At 50.0% G+C, this 24,003-nt stretch overlaps 2 protein-coding genes and 1 long non-coding RNA gene across 19 annotated transcripts in view; 2 read left to right on the forward strand and 1 right to left on the reverse strand.

Moving 5' to 3' along the window:
* Positions 1–24,003, forward strand: part of HBEGF (heparin binding EGF like growth factor) — a 385,453-nt gene that overhangs the window by 24,500 nt on the left and 336,950 nt on the right. For 11 of the 15 annotated variants that reach the window (XM_078067428.1, XM_078067429.1, XM_078067432.1 and 8 more), the window contains one exon: positions 4,104–4,196. The exons of 3 other annotated variants lie outside the window; for them this stretch is intronic. In XM_078067428.1, the coding sequence (XP_077923554.1) occupies positions 4,104–4,196 (93 nt within the window). Of the gene's footprint in view, positions 1–2,925; positions 3,033–4,103; positions 4,197–24,003 lie in introns of those variants that run through there. One more of the 15 variants, XM_078067437.1, reaches the window with a different exon arrangement.
* On the reverse strand, positions 1,179–12,924 carry SLC4A9 (solute carrier family 4 member 9). 3 transcript variants are annotated; one of them, XM_078067411.1, is made up of 21 exons: positions 12,513–12,924; positions 12,016–12,176; positions 11,629–11,742; positions 11,155–11,210; positions 10,847–11,004; positions 10,500–10,587; positions 9,983–10,137; positions 9,676–9,788; positions 9,327–9,472; positions 9,031–9,164; positions 8,589–8,851; positions 7,644–7,702; positions 7,229–7,417; positions 6,985–7,098; positions 5,407–5,568; positions 5,081–5,259; positions 4,279–4,351; positions 2,784–2,852; positions 2,357–2,530; positions 1,590–1,742; positions 1,179–1,232 (listed from the first exon to the last, which is right to left on the reverse strand). In XM_078067411.1, exons 1-21 carry the CDS (start codon positions 12,755–12,757, stop codon positions 1,179–1,181), a joined length of 2,859 nt encoding a protein of 952 aa, XP_077923537.1. In that variant the 5' UTR covers positions 12,758–12,924. The 3 variants fall into 3 exon arrangements, with proteins under 3 accessions (XP_077923537.1, XP_035979805.1, XP_077923538.1); XM_036123912.2 differs by having other exon boundaries at positions 9,327–9,501; positions 9,672–9,788; XM_078067412.1 differs by lacking the exon at positions 7,229–7,417 and having other exon boundaries at positions 9,327–9,501; positions 9,672–9,788.
* Positions 5,202–23,747, forward strand: LOC118555776 (uncharacterized). Its single transcript, XR_004927141.2, has 2 exons — positions 5,202–5,265; positions 23,457–23,747. It is a non-coding gene; the product is annotated as an uncharacterized LOC118555776 (long non-coding RNA).

Below are 24,003 nucleotides of genomic sequence, written 5' to 3' on the forward strand. Positions count from 1 at the left end.
GTTCTGCCCCACTGGTTCCAGTCGACTGAGAATATGGCAGTTAAGCCAAAGGCTAACAATATCCTGACTTCCGAGTAACACCTGTGAACTGAGAGAAGACATAGTGGGGTCAGAACAAGTGCACAGGGGCACAGTAGGGCAAAGAATACTGCAAAGGAGCTATGGGGGATATGGAAAGCCCAGGAGATCTTGTTCTGGGATAGCTGCTGAATTGCCCTCTAGAATTTTCCACTGCAAATGGTGGGGCTTCTTGGGCTCTTGAGCTTGGAAAGCATGGATAGAAGGGTTTCTGCGGCAAGAAGAGAATTTAGCTTATCAAGGGGGAAAAAAATGCCAGGCTTTTGCACATGCTGCACCCTCTGCCTAGAACATGTCCCTCCACCTTATTCTGGCCATTCTTCATTATTCAAATTTCAAGTTATGGACCATTTCCTCTTCTCCAACTCCCACCACCCCACCTTCACCATCCTCCAAGAAGGGCTTAGAGGTCTCTCTGCTCCCACAGTTGATGCTTGCCTTAGCCAACACTATCCCACTCCAACAACTCCCTATTGGTCTTTCCCAGTGGATTTTAAGCTGATGAGGTCAGGGACCATAATTATCTTACTTACCACTGTATCTCTGGTATCTAGATACTCCTTAAGTATAGTATGCATAAACTGTTTTGATAAATGGATGAATAAAAATGGAAGGAATGGCAAAGTGGGCAAGTGACAGAGAATCCCTCCACTTGTCTGGAGTGTGGTTCTCAGCAGCCTAAGGGAGTGGCCTCCAGGGCAAAGGAAAGCAGCAGGGAGCTTTATCCTCCCTCCCTCTCCTCCCCACTCCCTACCATTCTTTTGTCGTTATACCCCTTCCTCCCCAGCCCTGCATCTCTACATCCAATTTGGTGTGAGCTTGAGCTCCCTCTACTGGCCAGACTTCCGTGCCATGGGGAGCCAAGCCCAGGTACCCTCCCTTATTTCATTCTTCCCTCTGGAGAGACCTTTCTATTCCTTCCCCTACTTTGGAGTTTGTGAGGAACTGGAACATGAAGGGAAATCAGGGGTAGCCAGCACACTGGAGGTTTCCCAGGTCTGAGCCCCCACCTCCCCATCCTCGACCCCAGGGGCACTTCCCTCACATCCTCACCTCATGCTCAGTTTCCTGGAGTCTCTATTCCTAAACTCCTACTCCAGCTAATTCACAGAGATATTGATTTCTGGAGCCCTTGGCTGATACATCAGCTCTGACTGCAAAAGAAAGATCCCAAGATGAGTTGGGAATAGACAGAGACAGAGCAGAGAGAAAGGGGCCCAGAAAGTGAAAGGATATAAACCCACACTGAGACAAAGATTATGGTTGAAAAAGACCACCAGAGCTGTCCCCAGACCTTTCTACCCCCCCATGGATTCATAAACCAGGGCCCTGCCCTCTAAAGAAAGATTTCCCTCACCCCTTCAGTGTACCTATGTCCCCCTAAGGGGAATTATTGTGTTAATCAGATCTTCAGGCTTAATAGAAATATTAGACTTTAGGGATAACTCCTGGACAAAAGGGCTCTCCCCACCCCTGCCCCCTTCTCCTGAGAGGGCCCATCTGGGGCTCACATCTTCACTGTCACCACTGAGTGAATATTCTGGCTCCAGCCCCTTCTCAGGGATGCTCCTTTCCTTCTCTGGCATCAGCTCATCCAGCCAAAGTAGTTCCTGTGGTGAGAAGACCCTCTCCAGTGCCTTTCGGACCCCCACCAGGCCCAGCAACTGCAGGGATAGAAACAAGACCCAGGGCTGTCAGCAATAGCAGCAGAAACATGAGCAGCAGTAGCACTTATTGAGCACTTCCTGTGTACTAGGCATTGTGTATTGTTTCATTTAATGCTAACACATTCCTACAAGATAAATATAATTGTTCCCATTGTATAGAGAAAGAAACTGAAGCCCTGAGAGTTTAGAAACTTCCCAGAAGTTACACAGCTGGGATCCGGTAATCAGATTGGTGCTACTAGAAAGCCCAGGGCTCTTAACTTCCTCAGGGACTAAGGATAAGGCCAGAAACCACCAGTGTCATCGCCTCACTGAGTAACAAAAGTGCCAGTATTGCCTCTCCCAGGGCCTCGGTTTTCTTTTGGACTTTATATCTCTGTCTGTGGTTGGTCAGCCAAAGAGGTTGTAAATGCAGTTGAATCAGGTATCCCAGGATTAGCCTATCTGTGGGCATCTCTCAGCCATCTTTCTCTGTCCCAAGATTCCCAACCAGGCAGAGTCAGGGCAAGTGAGAGGGGGAGAGTCTTCCTCCTGTGGAGGCTTTGGCCACCCTCCCAGGCTCAGAGTCTCCCAGGTTCCCTGGGACACTACCCAACCCTGCCCCAAGTCACCATGAGGGGGAAGATGATGGCTGCAGGGGTAGACTTGATTATCCAAAGCAAACCCAGGCAGGCAAGCTGGATGGCTGTGAAGAGGTGGACCCTGCTCAGAGGTACATGGCGCAAGAGCAGGAGGTCTGGCTGATGTTTTGCTGGCATCAATAATAGCTGTACCCTCTTTGTGAACTAGGGGAACAAGAGGAGGAGGAAAGCAGGGTATTCAGCCTGGAGGGTGTCACTGTTAGCTATCGAAGCCTAGCGTGAGGGGGAGGCCAGAAGTCTCCCTTGGCACCCTCCCCATTCAGAGCATGGCAGCGGAGTCCTATGCCCAGGAGAGTCAGGAAAAGAGGATAGGAGAGGACTCGGCAAGTATAGGCAGGAGGTACCAGCAGGAAAGAATAGGAGGAGTGGGACTGCATGGTAAATATAATGGGCTCACCTGAATGCTGCTCATCGCTGCCACCCCCATGTACAGGAAGATGCCATAGAGCACAGGCATTGGGATGAACTGGTAGGAAGAAGTGGAGAGGTGGCAAAGGAGTTCACTTGTGCCAGCTGCCCGGATACCCCCCACCCCCCACTTAGGCTCCAGCCCCAGCCTCCAGCATCTACATCTAAGCCTACCCAGCTCTTTCTGTTCCTTTCCAACTGCATGCCTGATACTGAATCCTCAAGACAGTCAGAAGAGGTAAATTCTATAATTGTTTCCATTTTACAGAAGGGGGATTGGATTGGCCTACTTCTCCAATCTTACCTATCACGTTCTTCTTTGCTCTCTCTGTTCCTGCTATATGGCTTCCTTTCCTTCCCCCAACATGCCCAAGTTTATTTCTACCCCCTTGCAAGCCCTTTGTTTTACTTTGCTATGTCCCTCCACCTAAAATGTCCTTGCTTGACTTTCTTCTCACTACTCAGGCTTCTCACTACTCATCTCTTGACATCCCAGAAGGGTGTGAGCTTTCAATCTAAAGTAGAGCTCTTGCACTCTTAATCACCTTACCCTCTTATATTTTTCATTAGAAGTAATCACTATCTGAAATTATCCTATTTTATTAATTTTTTTCATCTGTCTCTTCTCACCAGAGACTATAAGCAGTGGATGGTCTCTTTTGATCACTACTATATCCCCAGTCTTTGGAACAATGCCTAGCATATGGTTTATGCGCAGTAAATATCTGCTGAATGAGAGTCACCTAGTTAGTAAGCAGCTGATCCGGTCCATCTGGCTCTTTCAACTACTCTACTCTCACCCAGCTCCATGACCTTTCCCTCCCCAAACTTCTCCTCACTGGTGACTGTTGTATGCCATTCTCCATGCCCTCCTCGATTGCTTTGCTGCTTTGGCTTGTTGAAACTTTCTGTGATTACCTGTTACTTAATTTTTGTTCATGTGTGTATGTTGCTGATAGGGACTTGGCTCCATATCTCTTTTCAATACTCCTGCCCCTTCCTGCTCCCCACCCGCTTCTCCCAAGTGCCTAACAGAGCCTTGCGCATGGCAGGTATTCTACAAACATCTGGTAAGGGAGCAGTGAAGGGGTTTTGCCTCAAGGTTTTTCTGGGGCGTGATGATCACACTTTGTTGGGAGGCTGGAGCAAGGGTACCATACCACTTGGCCCATAGGGGAAGGTGGCATGCCCACACCCTGCTCCACTGGGTAGAAAGCCCTCTGGGTAAGAGGTTGGGTTTTCAGATGGACCTGAGAAACTAGCTCTCTTGGTGATCTTTTGTAAGCTGCTTAACCTCTTTAACCTTCAGCTTCCTCATTTGTGAAGTACGGATGCCTTCAGGGTTCATGGGAGGATCAAATGAGACCAAGTGTGGAGAAAACAGCACAGTGCCTGGTGCACAGTATTTAGCCAGTGTCAGTTCTTGCTTGCTTTATTATTAGTACTGCCCTGCCCGGCCCCTGATGCCAGCCTAACAGAGGTACCTTGAGTACAGGTGCCAGGAAGATGGAAGTTCCTGTGAGGATGAACACCACCAGGCCTGTCAGCCTCTGCTCCCTGTGGTGCGGAGAGGGAAGAGCTAGCCAGGGTCTGGGAGAGCCCCCAGGGTGCCGGACTGGAGATGCGGACCACATACTACTACAGGCACTGGCAGGAGGGAAGTGGAGGGATCCCCCACTAGTCACCTGGCAGGGAGGGGGCCTTAGCACGGTGTGCAAAATTGGGGGAGAGGAAGGGGCACGGCACTTCAGTTTGGGTGTCCCAGGCCTCACCATCAGCTCAAGCTCATAGGTTTTTATTTTGATTTTGAAGGAAAGTTAGCAATTTTTACACTGCCATAAAAACTTTTATTTCAGTTTCAAAGTTAATTTCACATACTTTCCACAGATTGTGTTTCCAATAGTTACAAAATTGTTTTTGTGATGGTAACTCTGTAACATCAGTGAGGTACTCCTACCCTGAGCGGGGGGTGGGGGGTGGGGGGGCAGGGGGTAATTAGCTGGCACCTCACCCTCGCTCAGCCCTGGCTGCCTCTGCCTTTACATCCATGAGGCTCCTCTTGAGGGCCCGCCCAATCCCACGGCCGAAGGAGAATGGGGGAAGATCTGACACACCCATCTCAGCCCAGGACCCATCCATTCACCCCACTGCAGTGCTCATGGAGCAGTGAGAGAGCCCTCTGGAGTCACCAGCTTAGAATTTAAGCTGTCCAAATAAGTGCTTTGTATCCCACCATACCACCTTACTGACCACCTCTCACTCTAGCCTCCTGAATACTGGCCTCACCTGATCCCCAGGAAGCTGCGGGGCTCCCCCAGGGCACAGGCTCTGCTTTCTCTCCGAAGACTGTCCATGTGGGCCAGGGAGATGACTGTGGCTGAGACGTACCAGGGTAGCCCCAGCACTGATGTGAGCAGCATCAGCATAGCCACACAGAAGAGGTCCAGGTGGAAGCCAGCTCCCTTCTGCAGGTAGTGGTGGAGTATTGAGGGTGAAACTAAACCAGACCTGGACTTTCTCTCCTTTGGAGTGGGAGAGGGAGGTCCTGGACCCCATCCTGGAGTTTCTGTCCCTTGGTCTAGGGACCTAGGGTCTTACCCGGCAGGCCTTACCCGCAGTTTATATTCAGCACGGTTGAGGATGACCGCTGTGATCTGCTGGTCCATGAAGATGAGGATAGATAGCAGCAGGGCAGGTAAGGCTGCTGCCACACTTAGCCACCAGGGGTTGGCTCCAAAAGGTGACACCAGCCAGCCACGCCCAGGGAGTGTGGGCTGGGAGAGGGTGTTCCATGGACAAGTTAGAGAGGGTCTCCCAAGAGTACCTCACCTGCACACCCCAGCATTGGCATTCTTCTATAACCCCTTACCGCCGTTCCAAGACCCTAGATGGTAGGTAGGAGCAGTATGTGTGCATGCATAGCTGGTTCAAAGCATCCCAGTGTCTTAAAAGAGGGCAGAAGGAGGGGGACCACCCTGGGGGTTGGGCTGGAGCCAGGGGCTCTGGACTTTGGTTCTCAGGGGCCCTCCCGCCCTCCAAGAGGAGATGGAAGGAGAGGCCAGCCTATACTTCTTGATGTACAGAGCCCTCTCCCCTAGGCAAACCCCCCCTCCCCCCAACCAGGGTGGAGCGACTCAGGCTCAGACCTGCCTTGATCTGGGGCAGGCGCAGGGCTGGGTGTGTCTGCGTCTGCTCTGATTATAAGCGTCTTTGTGGGGGAGGGGACCCCAGTTGCCGTCTCAGATTCTGAACCACTGAGGCTACCCAACTGGAGTCCCCCTCCTCTCCTGTCCTGGGGGAAGCTGGAGAGAAGGTCTCCAAATGCCCAGGCAAAGTCTAAGTGCTAAGTCAGTGCTAAGCCTTGTCCTGTGCACTGTCATGCCCTTGGTAGGGAGCTCCAGCTTTACCAGATCAGAGCCGGCAACTGGGGGTTCAAAAAAGAGAGTGGGGGGGCACCTGGGTGGCTCAGTCGTTAAGTGTCTGCCTTCGGCTCAGGTCATGATCCCAGGGTCCTGGGATCAAGCCCCGCATCGGGCTCCCTGCTCGGCGGGAAGCCTGCTTCTCCCTCTCCCTCTCCCCCTGCTTGTGTTCCCTCTCTTGCTCTCTCTCTCTCTCTCTCTCTGTCAAATAAATAAATAAATCTTTAAAAAAAAGAAAAAGGGAGAGTGGGGAATAGTGGAGAGTGGGTAGGGCCAACCTATGACAATAAGTAACATTTATTAAGGTCTTGGTATGTGCCAGTCCCTGCACTGTGGTAAAATGCTTTACATTCATCTTCTGTGAACCTCAAGACAACTTATAGAGTAGGAACCATTGTTATTTATTATTTCCATTTTATAGATGCATAAATTGAGGCTCATTGATGAGAGATGTGGGTTAATTTGCCTAAGGTTTTACGGCTAGGAAGTGGCAGAACAGGATCTCAAACCCAGGGCTGGCTGAGCAGAACTCATCCTCTTAACCCCTAATTTATAATAATAGCTGCCATGTATTCTGTACCACTGTGTCAGCAGCAGTACCTCATTAATCCTCACAGCAGCTCTGTGAGGTCATTATTATTATCCTTTCTATTTTATAAGCAAGGAAATGGAAGCTCAGAGGAAGAGAAGCATGGGATCTGTGCACTTCTTCCTCCAAGGTCCTGTGTGCTGGCCCTGCTCTCCCCTCTGTCCTATACTCCCAGCTCTCACCTTGAACTCACTGGGCACCGTGAGCTTTGGCGTGGCCAGACCCAGGAAGGAATCAAGGCCACAGCCCAGCAGCATGGCCAGGACTGAGGAGAAGTCACCGAGCACTTTGCGCACCTGGCCACACAGTGGACACTCAGTCAGATTCAGGCCCGCCAGCCCCCTCCTTCTTCACCCTTTCCCATGCACAGACAGGGCCCAAGGCCAAGAGCCAGTACTCTCCCACAGAAAGAGAGGTAACACTCACCACAGAGGGGAAGAAGCGGCTTGTCTTCACATGCTTGAGGGCCGTGGCTAAGAGGAAGGAGGTAAGGAAGAGGAGGAGGGAGAAGAAGGCGATGTCTGGGACTGTATGGCAGCTGGGGCCACGAGGCTGGCCTCCCCTCCGGGCACACTCAGGTGGGGGCAGCAAGGAGGCATTGACCAGGCCAAGGTCCTGTGTGGAGGGGGTCATCAGGGATGGGGGTGGCGGAATAAACACTGGCTGACACTCACTGGGACAGCAAGGGCCCAGGATAAGAGGTCTCCAGCCGCAGCACAGGTCTGGGCCTCTGTGACCAATGAGGGTTTCCCTAGCCTATGGGGTGGGAAAAGCCGGGCACCACTGACTTCTTTGGCTCCCAGCCTTTCTTTCCCAGACCCTCCCAGGAACAGGCCCTCACCATACTTGAGATGTCATCTCTGTCTTTTGGTTCTGTCCTCGTCCACTGAGACTCATTTCCTGGGAAGCAGAGAACAATTTGGGTATATGCCCCTCCCCTGGGAACCTTCTCCAACCCCTCAGAAGTCTAACCTCATGGGTCCAAGTAAACCAGAGAGTTCTTAGTTCTGACTCATCTGTCTGCTGACTCCAATCGCTACCAAGTCTGCGCTCCTCAGAACATTGCCTGGTCCCTTCACATTCCTTACCTATCTGTATCCCTGGTGCCAGAGACAGGACTGGCCAGAGCAGATGCCTAACAAATGTTTGCTTAATGGATGAGTACACCAATCTATGGGTTTCTACCAGGACCAGAACTGGTTTTGTTCATGTCCAGCAGAGTCTGGCACTCTTGAGAGGACATCTCTTCCCCATTCCTGCTGCTTCCTTCCACATGGAGGTATTTGTGCAAAAGTAATATGCTGAGTGGCTCTCCCCCTGAGTCGTCACTCAGACTAGGGAAAGAGCAGCAATTTATTTGATTGGTGAGTTTGAGAGAAGGCACTGGGCATGCCTCTCCCTGTCCCCTCCTCTCCTCACTCTTGGGAATAAGCTGCCTGCACTGTGCATACATTTAGCTTTGCTCCTCTGGGGCAAGACAGTCCCTGTCCAGTGCAGCCATGACTGGGTGCGTAAATCTATCTAATTTAGGTTTCATTGTTAGGAAGCCCATTCCCCCACAGATATAAGCATGTTCTTCGATCAGCATTGTCAGAAATAAAGACAATATTGGGCCTGCTCTGTTACTTCTCAATTGATCCAAAACCAGAGGGGAAAAGTGCTGCTGGTTTTTGGGTAAGTATTCAGGATTCTGCTGAATTTAATAAGGGGGGGATAGCAAGGGGACAACCCCTCCCCCTCCTGCATCCTTCCCCATCTTGCCAAACTCCCTGTTTCCCTCACCCACCTCCCAGGTCTGGGTACTGGCAAAAGCAGCCATAAGCAGGATAGCCAGGGCTCTGGATGGGATAGGCACTGGTCAAGCTCAGCATTTTGCCCACAGCATCGTAGATGAAGATGAGGCTGATGAGGGCACAGAAGCCTTCTTCGGTGAAGCGGGTAAAGTAGCGTACCAGCACGCTGGCCTCTGTGGCCACCAGTGCCAGGCAAAATGTGGCCACCCAGATGCCCACCCACAGGCGGAAGGGTAGGTAGTCCAGGCTGTAATCTCTGCGGGGTGGGGGTGGGGTGAGACAGACAGGAATTGGCAGAGCTGTTCTGCTCTCCACTTAATCCAGGTTAGGTGCCCCTGGAGCCAGACAGTTTCCACTCTCCCCTACTGACCCAGCCAGGACCAGGCTGAGAGTGTGGCTAGTGAGGGTCTGGTGACAGTCAGGGTATTCTCCTACCTACTAAAGGAGAAGAGCAGGCGCTCGAAGACCAGCACTGGCCCCGTACTGCTGAGGATGGTGAGGGGTTGGCCAGCCATCAGGCAGAAGGCAGCTCCAGCCACTGCAGTGCCCAGGAAACTCTCCAGCACCCCCTAGAAGCCAGCAGGGAACCCTGTCCGCACAGGACACTGGAGTCCTCAGCACAGCAACCCAAGCTTCCAGGGAAGCCCACCCATTGTCCCAGGGAAGGGTAAAGGGCATGGCGGGCAGAATACCAAAACTTGTGCCTGCCCCCCTCATGCCTCCCCACTCACCTGAGCACCATTGGTCGCTTCCCCCAGCAGACCCCCAAAAGTGATGGCATTAGTGACGGTGGCCAAGTAAATGTAGAGCACGGCCGAGAAGCACTGGGGATGTAGCGCGTCCAAGAAGTCGCTGGGGTACCATGAGGCCTTCCGGCGCACATCCTGGACAAGGCCCCCAAACAGCCTCCCACCCATGGTTTGTCAGTGATCCAGGTGACCCCACCCATGCCCCTATCCCTGCTACTTTCCCTGGGACTGGGTGATCCCCTCCACAGTGAGCATACGCCTCTGTGCCCCTGTGACCCCTGCCCCTCCCTGTACCCTTACCCTTGCTCTCACCCCATCTCACCTCACCTGCCTGTCTGCTGTAACTCTGGGCTGGGTGCCTGCGGCCAGTGGCCATACCTGTCCTCAGCCAGGGCCCCATGCCGGGCAGAGGAGCCCTGGACCTCCCTCCGTTGTGAGAGGAGCCTGAAGAGAATGGGAACCCAGGTTGCCTGAGGATCTCCAACCAGAACAGGACTGGGCACCCTGCCCCCTGGTGGCTGCTCGTGTCTCTGCCAGCAGGCTGGGAATCCAAAGATAAGGTTCTATCCCTTTCCTGGAATCCCCTACCCTCAACAGTGGGAGTGGACCCAAGGTCTGTGGAGAAGGCCCCCGTATACCTTTTGTGCTGGGAGGGCAGACATTTAGGTGGGGCAATCCGGGCTGTCGGGTCCCACCGACCTGGAGGGAGCACTGTCACCTCCTCTAGGAAGGCATCCAAGGCTGCCAGAAGGTCTTGAAGGTTGCTGGCCCGACGAACTGACCACTGGAATTGCTAGGGATAGGGGCACAAAGGGGCAGTAAATGCAGATCTGGACCCTTACGTGCATTTTCGCAGTCTCAAAGCTAGACACAAGTCAGGCAGACAAGTCATTCAAGTATTCACTCATTAACGCACGCATGCGATGAGTATTGGCTGCCTACTATGTGCCAGCACGGTGCTAGGTAAGGGGGCTCCAGTGGCAGCCAAGGAAACCTCAGTCCTCATGCTCACGGACACAAAGCCACACTCTGCCTCATCGCTGTATTCTGTCACACATGGAGAGTCCGCACGTGCATACTCACTGACACAAGTCTATGTGTGGGCATGTGCACGTGCGCGCGCACACACACACACACACACCCTGCCCAGCTCACCGGGTCACTGAGGAGGATGGCCACTGCCCGGCCCATCTCATGGTAGCCCTTTCCCAGTGTGGAAGGACCAAGGAGGAGGCAGAAAAATCTGAAGAAGGAACCAGGCCCCAGAAATATGAGAGGCTGCTATCCCATAAGGCAGCCCTGACCTCTGACCTCCCCACCAGCCCCCATGCATTTTCTCGTGTGCACACCTACTTTGCAGCCCTGACCACTAGCCCCCTCCCCCCGACCCCTTAGCACTATCCTGCACTCACCCCCAAAAGAACTGGACCAGAGACCTCCCAATCCCCTCCCTACTAAAGATCCTTCTGGTTTCCAGAACCCTCAACTCTCAGCAGCCTTACCTGCTGGGAAGGGGAACCTCAGTGAGGGGTCCCAGCACCACTGGATCCCGCAGGCGCACAAAGGCCCCCAGGGGCTGCGCGAGGAAGCCCAACTCTCCTGCCAGCACAATTCCTGCCTCAGCCCCTGGAGGCAGCTTCCGTCTCAGGGGGTTCTGACGCTGGATGGGTTCAAGGAGACACAAAAGATGAGAGCTTATTTGGGGAGGCGGATGTCGGCAGAATACTGATTGATAATGAGGCCAGTGGAGGGTGAACCTCTGTTAATCCCTGACCCCTCTCCCAGCCCTGCCCAAGGAAGGGCCACAAACCTGTTCCTTCAGTGGGGCTTCCTCACTGTGAGAAGCCTCTCTTGGATGGGCAGACCCTTCAAAACAGGATTAGGCAGTGACTAAGAGCACGGGCTTTGGAGGTGGATGCACCAGGGCTTCCTGACCAGCTTTACCTCTGACAGACTATGAAAACTGGAGCTTCCCCTCTCTGAGCCTCAGTTTTCTTATCACTAAAATGGGGCTAATTGTGGTACTACCTCACAGGATGGTTGTGAAGATTAAATGAGATACTACATGTAAAACTTCTGGCACAATGACTACCAAAAACATCCCTTCCCAGAACTCTAGCCCCTCCACTCTTCTCCCCTCACCATTACCTCCACTTCTCACCCATGAGACCTGAGTTGAGCTATGAGCCAAGGCTAGGCTGGTCTAGGTCCGGAAGGGGGCAAGGGGATCTGGGACCCTCCCACCTCGGGCTTTTGGTCCTGGGCCCAAGCACAGGCCTCTCACCCTGGCAGGGCCTGGTGCCTGTGGGCTGGATGAGGTGCTGGGGTCTCTGCAGCAGCAAGGCCTGCAGCTGCCCTCTCAGCTCTGGGCTCAGCGACTCCACTCTGGTCACCTGTTCTGAAGAACAGAGGTGGGGCTCTAACCCTTTCCTGAGAGCTCCCTGCCCCAAAACTTCCCCTTGCCCCTCTGCCCAGGTCCCTTTCCATTCTGGGGGCCTCAGGGAACTTGCTCCTCTACTCTAGTCTTCCATCTCCCCCCGCACTGTGACAGGTAAGGATAATCCCTAGGGTGGGGTGGGGTCAGCTCTGGAAAGTTCTAAGATTTGGGGGGGGAAGTCCTGGGGAAATGGCAGGGCTGCCCAGGCCCTCCCTGCAAAGGCTCCCAGCGTACCCACGAGCTCCAGGAAGCTCTGAGCTGGACAGTCCAGCAGCACAAGGCCCTCGGCCAGTAGGCTGCGGAGCTTCTGAAGGCTGGGCAGTGCCAGGGTGGGCACGTGAGGAACACTCCACCGGCCCGCACCCACCTCCAGCTTCTCCTCAAACAGCACCCACCTGTGGTGGAGAGGAGTGGACTATGTTATTGGGGCCATCTCTCCCAGGCCCAGGAGTGGGGACACAGGAGAGGCAGGGAAGGTAGGGCAATGGGGGAGTCCTGGGCCCAGTGGCCTCTTCCTGGGCATTAACCCCTCAACTGGGGTCTTGGGGAACTCAAAAGTAGATTGCATAGAAAGCTGAGCATCATGGAGGGTGAGGGTCTGAACTGGAGAACACAGAGAGGAACTCCTGTGGGGGTTAGAGTACCTCCTCACACAGGAGCTACGGGTCATAGAGGAGTCCCCAGCTGGGGAAAGGGAAAGACCCCATAAAACTGCCCTGGGTCCCACTCACCTGCCCGTCTCTCTCCACTCCAGTGCCTGGGGCCAGCCCAGTAGCTCATTCAGCTGAATGAAGAGCAGAGGGTCCTTGGGTACCCCCAGTTCCCCTCTGTCTGTGTCTGAGGGTCCGTCAGGGCTGGGGCCAGAGCCAGGGCCACTGTCCAGCTCTCCTGTGGGCACATTTTCACAAGCACTGGAGACCTCAAACTCCTCCTGGCCTGGTAGCTTCATCTTGGGGAGGCTTGCACAGACTTTCATGGACTGGTACAGTCCTAGGTTTTGAGTCCAGGGGCCCTCTGGCTGGCTATATTTATAATGCAACCCCCCTCCCCCCGCCCGGCACTGCCCCAGCAAGCAGCGCAACACAAACAAGCAAGGCCTGCTGACTCCAGAGCCAACCGGGTCATTCCCTTTCCTACTTGCTTTCCCCAGCCCTTGCTGCCTGAGAGTGTTTGTTAAGACTAACCTGATCTTTCCCAGGCTCTCCAGAAATGCCCAGCCTGGAGCCAAAATGTTGTGTGCATTTTCTGTGCGATCAGGTCTGACCCCACTGTGTTTTGTGTAAATTAACAGGAGTAAGTCACTGGCCTGGGTCTGAGGACTGAGACCCTCAGATTATCCTGCCCGCTACTCTGTATCAAATATAAACACCAACCCCCACCCAGGACTGTTTTGGGTGTCACCAACACACCCTAAGGGCACCCATTTGGATAAACAGAGACCTAATAAGTAACTGGATCTGTGGAAGCCAGGCTACTGTAAGGGAGACACCAGGCAGAGTCCCAGCTCATTAAAGGGCAAAGGAGGCATTGCAAGGAGAACACAGGGCCTGAAGCTTAAATTCCTTTGTCCAAGCACACCTGGAAACTTTCCAATTTAGCTGTGTCCCTGGGGTCTGCCCTTCTAACTCAGCCGGGCAGTCAGGGCGGAGGAGCCAACTAGAGCGTGTGTATGAAGGAGTTCCTGGAGCCAAAAGAACAAAGGAGAATGTGGTCTATTAGCAAGTCCTGTTGGCTCTACCTTCAAAGTAAACCCAGCATCCAACCACATCTCCCCACCTCCCACACTTCTACCCTGTTCCAAGCCTCTGTCCTGTCTCACCTGAATTATTTCAAGGGCTTTCTAATCTCTTGCAATCATCTCCCTGCTTCCACTCTTCCTTCCTTGCCCAAAGTTCTTAATCCGCATAGCAGCCATAGGGATCCTTTTAAAAGGTAGTCAAGCTACATTACTCTTCTCAAAACTCACCCGATACATTCCCCTTACTCCTAGAAGAAAAATCAAACTCTGTTATGACCTATAAGATCTACAGTCTGGCCCTAGCCTATGTCCCAGGCCACATCTCATACCATTCTCCCTTGCTCACTCCTTTCCAGGGGCATTGGTCTTTGTTAGGCAAAGCCTGTTCCTGCCTGGGGTCTTTGCTGTAGCTCTTCTCTTTGTAAGGAAAGCTCTTCCCCCAGATCGTCACATGACTGGATCCCAGTAATCTAAGCGTCATCTTAGACGTTACCCACTCAAGGAGACCTTGTTTTTTCCGCCCAGCCCTGTGTCTCCATCACTGTTCTCGGTTTTATTTTCTTCCCAGCAGTTATCACTACTACTATCTGCCTCATTTATTTGCCGTTTATTGCCTGCCCCGCCACACACACACATACTGGAATGTACCGTTCACGGAGCAGGTATTTTACCTATCTTCTTCAACGGCTGCCCTTAGCGCACCTAGTGGCCCTCAATAAATACTTGTTCAATGAGCGCATAGAAAGGGAGGGGCTGGGAAATAAATGCACTTCTCCCGGAGGTCACACGAGGGCGCTGCTCCACGCGGACAGGATCGCCTGGTCCACTCACCAGCCGCGTTTGCTTCCCCAGTGGACCCGCCAGGGCGCGAAGATGACAAAAAGGCAGGGAGGGGTCCTTAATCCTCCAATTTTCCCTGGATTGGCCCAGCGGGATGGGATGTGGGGGGAGCGCAGCAAGGATGGAGAGAGAGGGCTAATCGTGCTCTTTGGTCAAACCCTCCACTAGATACGTGGGACCCCTCTCCTCCCTCGGAAATGGGACTTGGGCTGATTTCTCCCCACTAACCCCAGGTATGGACTTGGAGCGCAGCGATTTGCCCCAAGTCCAAGGAGGTCCCAGGATAGGAATGAAAGGAGTGAGTCACTCTATTACCACTTGGAGAGGTGGTGCTGAGTCTGAGCGGGGAGTTGGTTTCAGCCCCAGGAGGAACAGAAACTGGCCTAGGACCTAACAGGGCCTGGAATCCCTGTGACCACCCACTTCAAGAATGTGCCCCAACCTCAGGGCAAGTGATTCAAGAGAGCCTGAGGGGGGCAGGAACAGGCACTTGGCATGAATAACTCCCCTCACATACACAGCCTCCCTTCCCATCCCCACTCCTGCCAAAGTTCAGAGGGTCTTACCTTGCCTTCTCTATGGCTCCAAATACTCTGCCTCCCAAGGATGCCTGCCATTGAGGGCCACCATGCCTCCACTCTCCCCAGGCTCCCTTCCTACCTCTTGGGTCCTCAGTGCTCTGAGCTGGGCAGGTTGGTGAGAAACGTGAGTGAGAACCCTCAGGTTTGTCTGTGGGCACCAGCTGTCTCCCAGGCAGGGCTCAGTGAAGGTAGGCTATATGGGCAAGTAGCCTTGGGTGTTGCCACTGGAAAATACCCTGACCCAGGAATCCAAAAACTGGGTTCTTATCCCGGCTCAGTCATAGATTTATTAGGTGTTCTCGACCAAAGTCCTTCCCCTCTCTGAGCCTGTTTTCTTTGTATAAATTAAAACAGTTGAGGTAGATGATTTCCAAAGTTCAAAGCATACCTTTATGCAATACTCTGAGCTGAACTCTGAGTGAAAGGGAGTGGTGTCATGAACAGACTGCCTTGGTGTAAATCCAGGCTTGGTCCCTTTCTAACAAGTGGAGAAGAGATTTATCTTTGCAGAACCTGAGTTTTCTTAGCGGCAAAAGGGGAATAATAAAAGTATCCACAACATAAGCTTTATTAAATGAAACAATGCATGTAAATTAAGCCTATCACATAGTATACACAATATGGAGGCTATTATTACTATATAACTGAAAATAGTCACTTGTAGAGTGGGGAAGAAAGAAAATATATACTGATATGTCAATTGTATCTAATCCTGTGCTAGGCACATTATCTCACGTAATCCTTGCAACAACTTTTAAAAATAACAAACACCTTTTACTTCTTGGGGCATCTGGTTGGTGCAGTTGGTTAAGTGGTTGGCTCAGGTGGAGATGCTGGGGTCGTGAGATAGAGCCCCATGTCGGGCTCTGCGCTCAGAGTGGAGTCTGCTTAAGACTCTCTCTCCCTCTCCTTCTGCCCCTCCCCCCTCAAATAAATAAATCTTTAAAAATAAAATAAAACTTTTACTTTTAAAAAACTCTTTAATTTTTTGACTAGTTATTTATGAGAGTCCCTAATTATAGAAGAAGAAATGAAGAAGTTGCAAAAAAGATACAGAGAGATCTCCAGCTGGTACCTTTCATCCATCTTCCCCCAATGGTAACATCTTACATAAAGATAGCACAATATCAAAACCAGGAAAATGACAGAGGCACAATACTGTTAGCTAGACTACAGGCCTTATTCAGATTTCATTTGTTTCTACATGCACTTGTTTGTCTATGTATGTGTCCGTGTGTGTATAGTTTTATGAAAGTGCATCACATGCAAGCTGGGCAAGTTGCTCAACTTCCTTAAGCACTGGTTTTCTCATCTATAAACTGGGGGTGAAAATACTATCTTCTTCAGAGGACTGTTGTGAGAATTAAATGAGATAATGTATATAAAGTACTCAGAGCAATGTCTAAAATGTAGTGAACATTCAAAAAATTTAAGTATGTTTTAATTTTTTTTTAAGATTTTATTTTTTTATTCGTTTGAAAGAGAGAGAGAGAAGGGAGAGGGGAAGAAGGAGAGAGAGACAGAATCTCAAACAGACCCCATATTGAGCAGGAAGCCTGAGGCAGGGCTGGATCCGATGACCCTGGGATCATGACCTGAGCCAAAACCAAGAGTCCAAACCTTAGCTGACTGAGCCACCCAGGTGCCCCAGTATTTTTTTTGAAAAATCATGTTTTGAAAAGTGACTTGAAATACATAAATCATTCATATTTGTTTTTTAAAATTCATATTCGTTATAGAAGAAAAATAGAGGGGTGCCTGGGTGGCTCAGTTGTTGGGCATCTGCCTTCGGCTCAGGTCATGATCCCAGGGTCCTGGGATCGAGCCCCGCATCAGGCTCCTGCTCTGTGGGAAGCCTGCTTCTCCTTCTCCCAATCCCCCTGCTTGTGTTCCCTCTCTCGCTGTTTCTCTCTGCCAAATAAATAAATACAATCTTTAAAAAAAAAAATAGAAAATGCCCCTAAGAGTAAAAATAACAAAATAAAATTTCACAATGCCCTTACTGTAAAATAACCACTATTAATCATTTTACTCACACCACAAATATGAGGCCCATTTCATTATTCCCACTTTACTATAAAAACACTGAGCCTCAGAAAGGTTAAGCACTTTGCCATAGCTACTGAGTTTACGAGTGAGGAGCTGAAATTTAATGCACAGTCTTGCCTCCATTGCTCCCAGCTGGGGGCAGCAGACTGGCGCAAAAGTAACACCGATCTAGGGCTGACTGGGATGAGCAGCATCTGCTGGCTTCTGAGTGCTTGCTAGGTTCCAAGCACTGCCTTAGCACCTCGCGGGTCATCTCCATGAGTCTTCACGATAGCCCTTGGAGGTGGGTATCGGTCCCATTTCTGAATGAGGAAACTGAGCCTCAGAGGTACCTTGGCCAAAGTCATAGCTAGCAGCTAGTGGACCCAGGGTTCAGGAAGGGGTCAGTTGCATGCCTCAGCCTGAGCTTCAAAGCCTCTGCTCTGAGGGATTCATTCAGACAAGATGCTAGTGGAATGTGTGTGCAGGGAGTCTCTCCAGTTGGAGGTCTGGGCTTCTCTGACCCTGGAGCTGGGGTACCCTTCCCTGGTGCCCACCTTGACGCCAGACCACCCAGATGCAGCCAACACTTGGAGCGGGCCCTGACAGTTGGAGCCTGCTTCTACTCACAATGCCCACACTCCATCTGGAGTAGAGGGGTCTGGGCATTTGAAGGGGAGAAGGACAAGGTATCAGAGAGCCTGAGTCTGCAGCACAAAACCACCTGCACGTGCCATAAACTGCTTTGCCTCAGGCTTTCTGAGCCCCCGAGACCGAGCCTTCCACATTCAGGAAACGTGGGGAAGGCAGCTACAGGTCTGTGATTTTTGAGTCTCACATTAATTATGTATGCTCCGCTTACTTCCAGAAAAGATTTAAAGACAATAAAAGACATGGATACAAGTAAATATTTCAAAAATGAGCACTCATAATGAAACCAAAGTGGAGAAGAAAGAAATAATTGTCCTCAAAATTCTGGGCTAGGGATAATCATTGTAACTGTGTATCAAAACTTTTTTTTTTTTTAAGATTTTATTTATTTGACAGAGAGAGAGAGTGAGAGAGCACAAGCAAGGGGAGCGGCAGAGGGAGAGGGAGAAGCAGGCCCCCCGCCGAGCAGGGAGCCCGATGCGGGGCTCGATCCCAGGACCCTGGGATCATGACCTGAGCTGAAGGCAGACGCTTAACGACCGAGCCACCCAGGCGCCCCAAGCATCAAAATTTAATTGTGATTTTCCTGACAGTGGATGCAAAAAGAGAACATATGAATTCGACATTTTGTCATTACCTAATAAAAGGAAATAGCTATGCCAGATAGTCACGAGAGCCAAACTTTCTAACACTGAACTAACTATAAGAGGAATTTGTTACGCCTTATTCAGGCACTGGCCAGGGACCTTATATGTAATAGTATCTAGAACAGCACTTTTACAAAGGATACAGAAAGACTTCTCATGTGAATATCTCTGGTGTTAGTGGTCCTCAGCCCTGTCAGAATAAATATTTTCTTTTTATAGCAAATACGTTAATATTCCTTTACTATCCTGAAATAAAGTTCACAGGGAATATCCTATCTGTACGTTTACTTTTTTCTCTTTTGTAGAAATCTGTCCATGTTAATATTTTGATGTATTTTTCCAGTTTTTTCCCCTATACATAGGTTTCAAAAGTATTTTAAAATAATCATAGAGAGGGGTACCTGGCTGGCTCAGTCAGAAGAGCATGTGAATCTTAATCGCAGAGTCATGAGTTCAAGGCCCATGTTGGATGTAGAGATTACTTAAATAAATAAACTTTTAAAAATGTGAATGTTTTTTATTTTTTAATTTTTATTTATTTATTTATTTTTAAAGATTTTATTTATTTTTCTGAGAGAGAGAATGAGAGAGAGAGAGCACATGAGAGGGGGGAGGGTCAGAGGGAGAAGCAGACTCCCCGCTGAGCAGGGAGCCCGATGCGGGACTCTATCCTGGGACTCCAGGATCATGACCTGAGCCGAAGGCAGTCGCTTAACCAACTGAGCCACCCAGGCGCCCGTGAATGTTTTTAAAAATAAAATAATTATAGAGATACAATTCTATATACTTTATTTTTACCTTTTTTTTTTTTTTAGTAGGCTTCACACCCAATGTGGGACTTGAACTCATGACCCTCAGATCAAGAGTCGCATGCTCCACCAACTGAGCCAGCCAGACACTCCTAATTTTACTTTTTTAAATTGAGGTATAATTAACATATAACATTATACTAGTTTCAGGTATACAACATAATGATTTAATATTTGTGTATATTGTAAAATGATCACCATAATTGCACATTTACTCTTTAAAGAAAGTCAATACCCTAATTAATAGAAAAGAGAAAGTTATTAAAAATAAAATAAAGGCACCTTGGGGCACCTGAGTGGCACAGTAGGTTAGGCGTCAGATTCTTGGTATTGGCTCAGGTAAAGATCTCAGGGTCATGAGATCAAGCCCCGTGTGGGGCTCTGCCCTGGGCGTGGAACCTGCTTCAGATTCTCTCTCTCTCTCTCTGCCCCTCCTCTGCTCTCTCTCTCTCTCTGTCTCTCTCAAACAAATAAATAAATCTTAAAAAAAAATAAGGGTACCTGGCTGACTCAGTTGGAAGGGCATGTGACTCTCAATCTTGGTGTCATGAGTTTGGGCCCCACACTGGTTGCAAAGATTACTTAAATTAAAAAAATCTTTAAATAAATAAAATAACATTATTTGAATATGCAAATGCTTCCTCAGAACGACTCTAGAAATCTCAATGAAGAAGCCCATTGCTTGCACCTACACAGACTTACTTTGAATGGGACAGCTACAAATACTAACTGACACAAAGTGTGTTGTTTGAGAACTCAGATACCACCAAAATGAACAATTCATGTTAATTTCATTCCTGGAAAAGTCAGTGTAAAAACTCTTTTTATATTTTAATGTTAATTAGAGATGATTCTAGGCTCAAGTGATTATAATCAAGCTTCTCACCCATATGAATGTCTGGCAAGACACTCAAAAGCATGTAGAATATGGGACAATTGGGGGGGCAATTTTTAAATGTGTGAGCCTGACATCTTTTCCTCCAAATGTCTGAGGACTCCCTAGTTTTTGGACAACCAAAAACTCCCCACAGATTCCCAAAATGACCCCTAGGGGGCAGTATCTCTTACTTTGTGAACCATTGTCCTAGATCAACCCTCTGCTATAAAAAAAGCAAATGGATAAGGTTAAATTTTTAAATTGCAGCTCTGTGATTGCATTTCTTTTTTTTTTTTTTTTTTTTTTTTTAAAGATTTTATTTATTTATTTGACAGAGAGAGACACAGCGAGAGAGGGAATACAAGCAGGGGGAATGGGAGAGGGAGAAGCAGGCTTCCCGCAGAGCAGGGAGCCCGATGCGGGGCTCGATCCCAGAACCCTGGGATCATGACCTGAGCCGAAGGCAGACGCTTAACGACTGAGCCACCCAGGCGCCCCTGTGATTGCATTTCTAAGAGGAACCCAACTTACACATTCCTGGTACAGGATGTGATGTGACCTCATTCCAAGGTTGAGCCCTAGAGAAGTTAGTAACAATAGTACTGACCTATTTATGTAGGGCTCTCCATTTTGCCAAGCGCTTTCAGAGGTGCTATCTCCTTAGTCACAAGAACCCCCTAAGCAGATTGTTATTCTCCATACTGAGAGACGAAGAGGCACGGAGAGAGAGATTATCATGCCCCACAGATCAGGGCTGTTGGTTGTCATGGAACTGTCTCAGCAGGACTTTGAATAGCAGCATGCCTGCAAACGATTCATGATGGGCATTTACTGGCCAGTGCCTGAATACAGAACAGTTGCTTCAACCTGTCATTTTACACGTGAGGAAGCTGAGGCTTAAAGAGGGAGATGGGTTGTGTGATGGATGAGTGAGGAATCACTTGCCCCCTCCCTGATGACAGACAGCCATCTGTGCGAGGGGATGGCCAAAGTGGTAAAGTCCTGCTAATCCCTCAAAGTCACAGAAATGGGCCCAGAAATGGAGAAGGATGGCTTGGAATCCAGGCCTGAACCAAGGACATTATAAATATTCCCTCCTCAACATCTGGGAATGCCAGGGACTCCTGATTCCTCCAAACCCCCTCCCTGCCTCATCCATTCCTAGTCTTCATCCTATTCAAATGGATCCTGAGCCCAGGCAATCAGACGAGAGGTCCTGTTCATCCCTGGGTGTGCATGAAGTGTTACCTGGCACGACCTTCAGGAGCCCCCAGGCAACATAGGAGGTACAAGGGGGTTCCAAATGGCAGATCTGAGTACAGATCCAGCTGCACCCCCAAAACTGCCTGATCATCGGGCTCAGCTGGGGACAGAGAGCAGGGATGAAAGCAGCCTGGGGCAAGGAACGATGACTCCTTAACTCTCAGCTTTCAAGTTTGGGTAACTCTGGGCTCATGGTACCCTATAAGAGAAGTACCTTCAAGGGAGGTGCCCTTTCCCCAGCCAGCAGAGCTTTGGGTCCCCTTAAGACTCACTTCTCCTGGTCACAGTGGAAGGAGAAGGTGGCTGAATCCCCTCTCCCAGGGGACACATGCTACTCCCTGAGCTCTGAGCCAGGGTTGCTATCTTGGGTAAAGGTTTTCAAAACTCCAGGAGGCCTTGGAGATCCACCATCTCATCATAAGCATGACAATCTCTCAGCAGAGAGATGAGGGAGGATGGCTGCCCCATGATAAAGCAGTACGTTTTTAAATTTCCCACTTAAAGGAAGGAAGGGAGGGAGGGAGAGAGAAAAAAACATGAAAGAGAGAGAGAGGAAGGAAGGAAGGAGGGTAGGAAGGAAGGTAGCCGCATTTGGGGATTGCGTGTGTGTGCGTGTGCGTGCGCGTGCGTGCGCGTGCGTGCGTGCGTGTGTATTTTTTTTTTGACGCATTTGTTCTTAGTAGCAGCTGTCACCAAGTAAGCACCTACCATGTGCCAGGCATCGTATTCTGCTTTACACACAGGATCTGATTTAACCATCACAAATCCCTTTAGTAATAGCTACTATTACTATTCCCGTCTTGCAGGTTAGCAAACTGTAGGTCAGAGAAGTTGAATAACTCGTCCTAACCTAGAAAGCAAAAAAATAGCATATTGAAAATTTGAACCCTTGGCTGTCTGGCTCCCAAGGGTATACCCATTTCACTAGCTGCTCTGCTGTCCTACCTAGTCCTCCTTCCAGCCTTGCGGCAGATTCTTATCACTGTCCCCCGCAGGACAGATGGAGCTCTGAGCCTCAGTAAAGCTGACGATGTTACTGTCTGTAGAAGCAGGGAGAAGGCAGCCATTGTCTCATCCATTTGTTAAGGGGCAGTGTTGAGCTTAAGAACAGAGGCCCAGGAAGAAGGAAGGAATTCAAATCGAGGCTTGGATTCTCGCTAGCTGGGTGACCTGGGACCGCTACTCACCTGTTTTAGCTTCAACCCCTTAAAATGGGGAGGAATATCTAGTCTGAGGGCAATTGTGAGGAGCGTACAAGATAATGTGTGTGAGGTGTTGAGCACAGGACAAGCGTCATTACCAAATCTCCTCTGCCTCTGGCTCAGAGGTTCACATTTTGTTCAGATGCGCAATAAATTATTCTAGCTAATTATGCAGACCAGTGCTTCTGAACCTGGTTGATGTCAGAATTACCAACAAAAGTATAACAGCTTGGGCCCCACCGCAGGAGGTTTTGAATTCGGAGGACTGGGTGGGGCTTGGACCTTTGTATCTTTAATAAATTCTCAGGTGATGTGGATGTACAGCCAGGTTTGGGGGAACCAATCTACTGGCATAGACATCTCAGCCACATTGGGGAAGGGATTCAGGTTGCTTCCCTCTCCAAATCCCTTTCTCCCCTGTCTTCTCCTGACCAATGCCCCATTCCCCCACCTCCTCCCCACTGGCTTCTCTCCCCAAATCAAGGTCTGTATGGCCTGGTAGTGAGTCAGTGACACTCAGTGTCCCATGGAGCCTGTCTTTCCAGAGGCTAGGGAACCCAGGATGGGGCTGGAGAACAGGATGCCAGGGTTTCTGCTCTGGATTTGCCCCCTTGTTACTCACTGGTGGCCCAGGGCCAGTGAGTCTTCAAGCCTCAGTTTGCTCATGGCCCATAGACAGTTGGGGAAATTGGAGTGGCCTGTTTGGACTCTGATTCCTTAGGGGTATATCCCTGGCACTTGACAGCCAGAGAGCAGGGGGGTGGTTACATGAAAAAATCCTGCATAATTGTGCTTTCCCATCACCATCTCACAGTGATAGGAAATAAACTCCAGCATCTACTTCAGCCTGTAATGTCCTCTGTTCTCGGTCCCTAGCCTTTGCTTCACGGTTATCTTATATGCCACCTTGCTTTCTGGCCTTCTTGCTGTTCCCCGAATGCTCCAAGTTTGTTCCCACTTCAGTTTTGACACTTATGTGCATGGCTTGGAATGTTTTTGCAGTGGATGACCACAAGTCTGTTTCCTTCTTTTTATTCAGGGCTCAGCTTACATGTCACCTGCTCAGAGACGAGTTTGCGGATCAGTCACTAAACCTAAAGTATCATCCCAAGCACTGGAACACACCACCCTACAGAATATCGTTGCATTTGAGCATTCACTGTAGCTGTCTTTCCTTTTTTAAAATTTACTTAATATGTTGCCTGTTTCCCTTTCAGTAGAATGGAAGCGTCATGAAAGCACATTCTTGGTTGCCTTGTTTACTGCTGTGTCCCTTGTGCCTGAAAAGCATTCATTGTATGTTTGTGGAGTAAATAAGCTAATGAAATGACCCCAGCCTAAATTGTGATTTATTTTCTTGGTCAGAGGACACCCCAGATTCTGAGAGGGGGAAGTGACTGTCCCAAAAGCATTCCAGGCCTTTTGTCTTCTTTTTCCAGGCCCTTCCCGTAAAACCTGGCTGACACACAAACTGAGGTGGGGTGGGGCTCCTAGGTGTGATGAAAGCTTGGAGTTGCCCCATGAATGGTGCGGCTAAGGCTGATGTGGAGGTGAGAAGGCGGAAAGACGGATCACACAAAGGGAGA

The sequence above is a fragment of the Halichoerus grypus genome, chromosome 2 (assembly GCF_964656455.1).
Source record: "Halichoerus grypus chromosome 2, mHalGry1.hap1.1, whole genome shotgun sequence".
In the NCBI taxonomy this organism is placed as follows: domain Eukaryota; kingdom Metazoa; phylum Chordata; class Mammalia; order Carnivora; family Phocidae; genus Halichoerus; species Halichoerus grypus.

Coding starts and splice junctions, on each gene's coding strand:
- SLC4A9 (XM_036123912.2), bottom strand. CDS start 12,757: ATGAAAGTCTGTGCAAGCCTCCCCAAGATGAAGCTACCAGGCCAGGAG. Junction 9,789..9,982: donor CTGCCCTCCCAGCACAAAAG/GTATACGGGGGC, acceptor CATTCTCTTCAG/GCTCCTCTCACAACGGAGGG. Junction 7,703..8,588: donor CCAGTACCCAGACCTGGGAG/GTGGGTGAGGGA, acceptor TCTGCTTCCCAG/GAAATGAGTCTCAGTGGACG.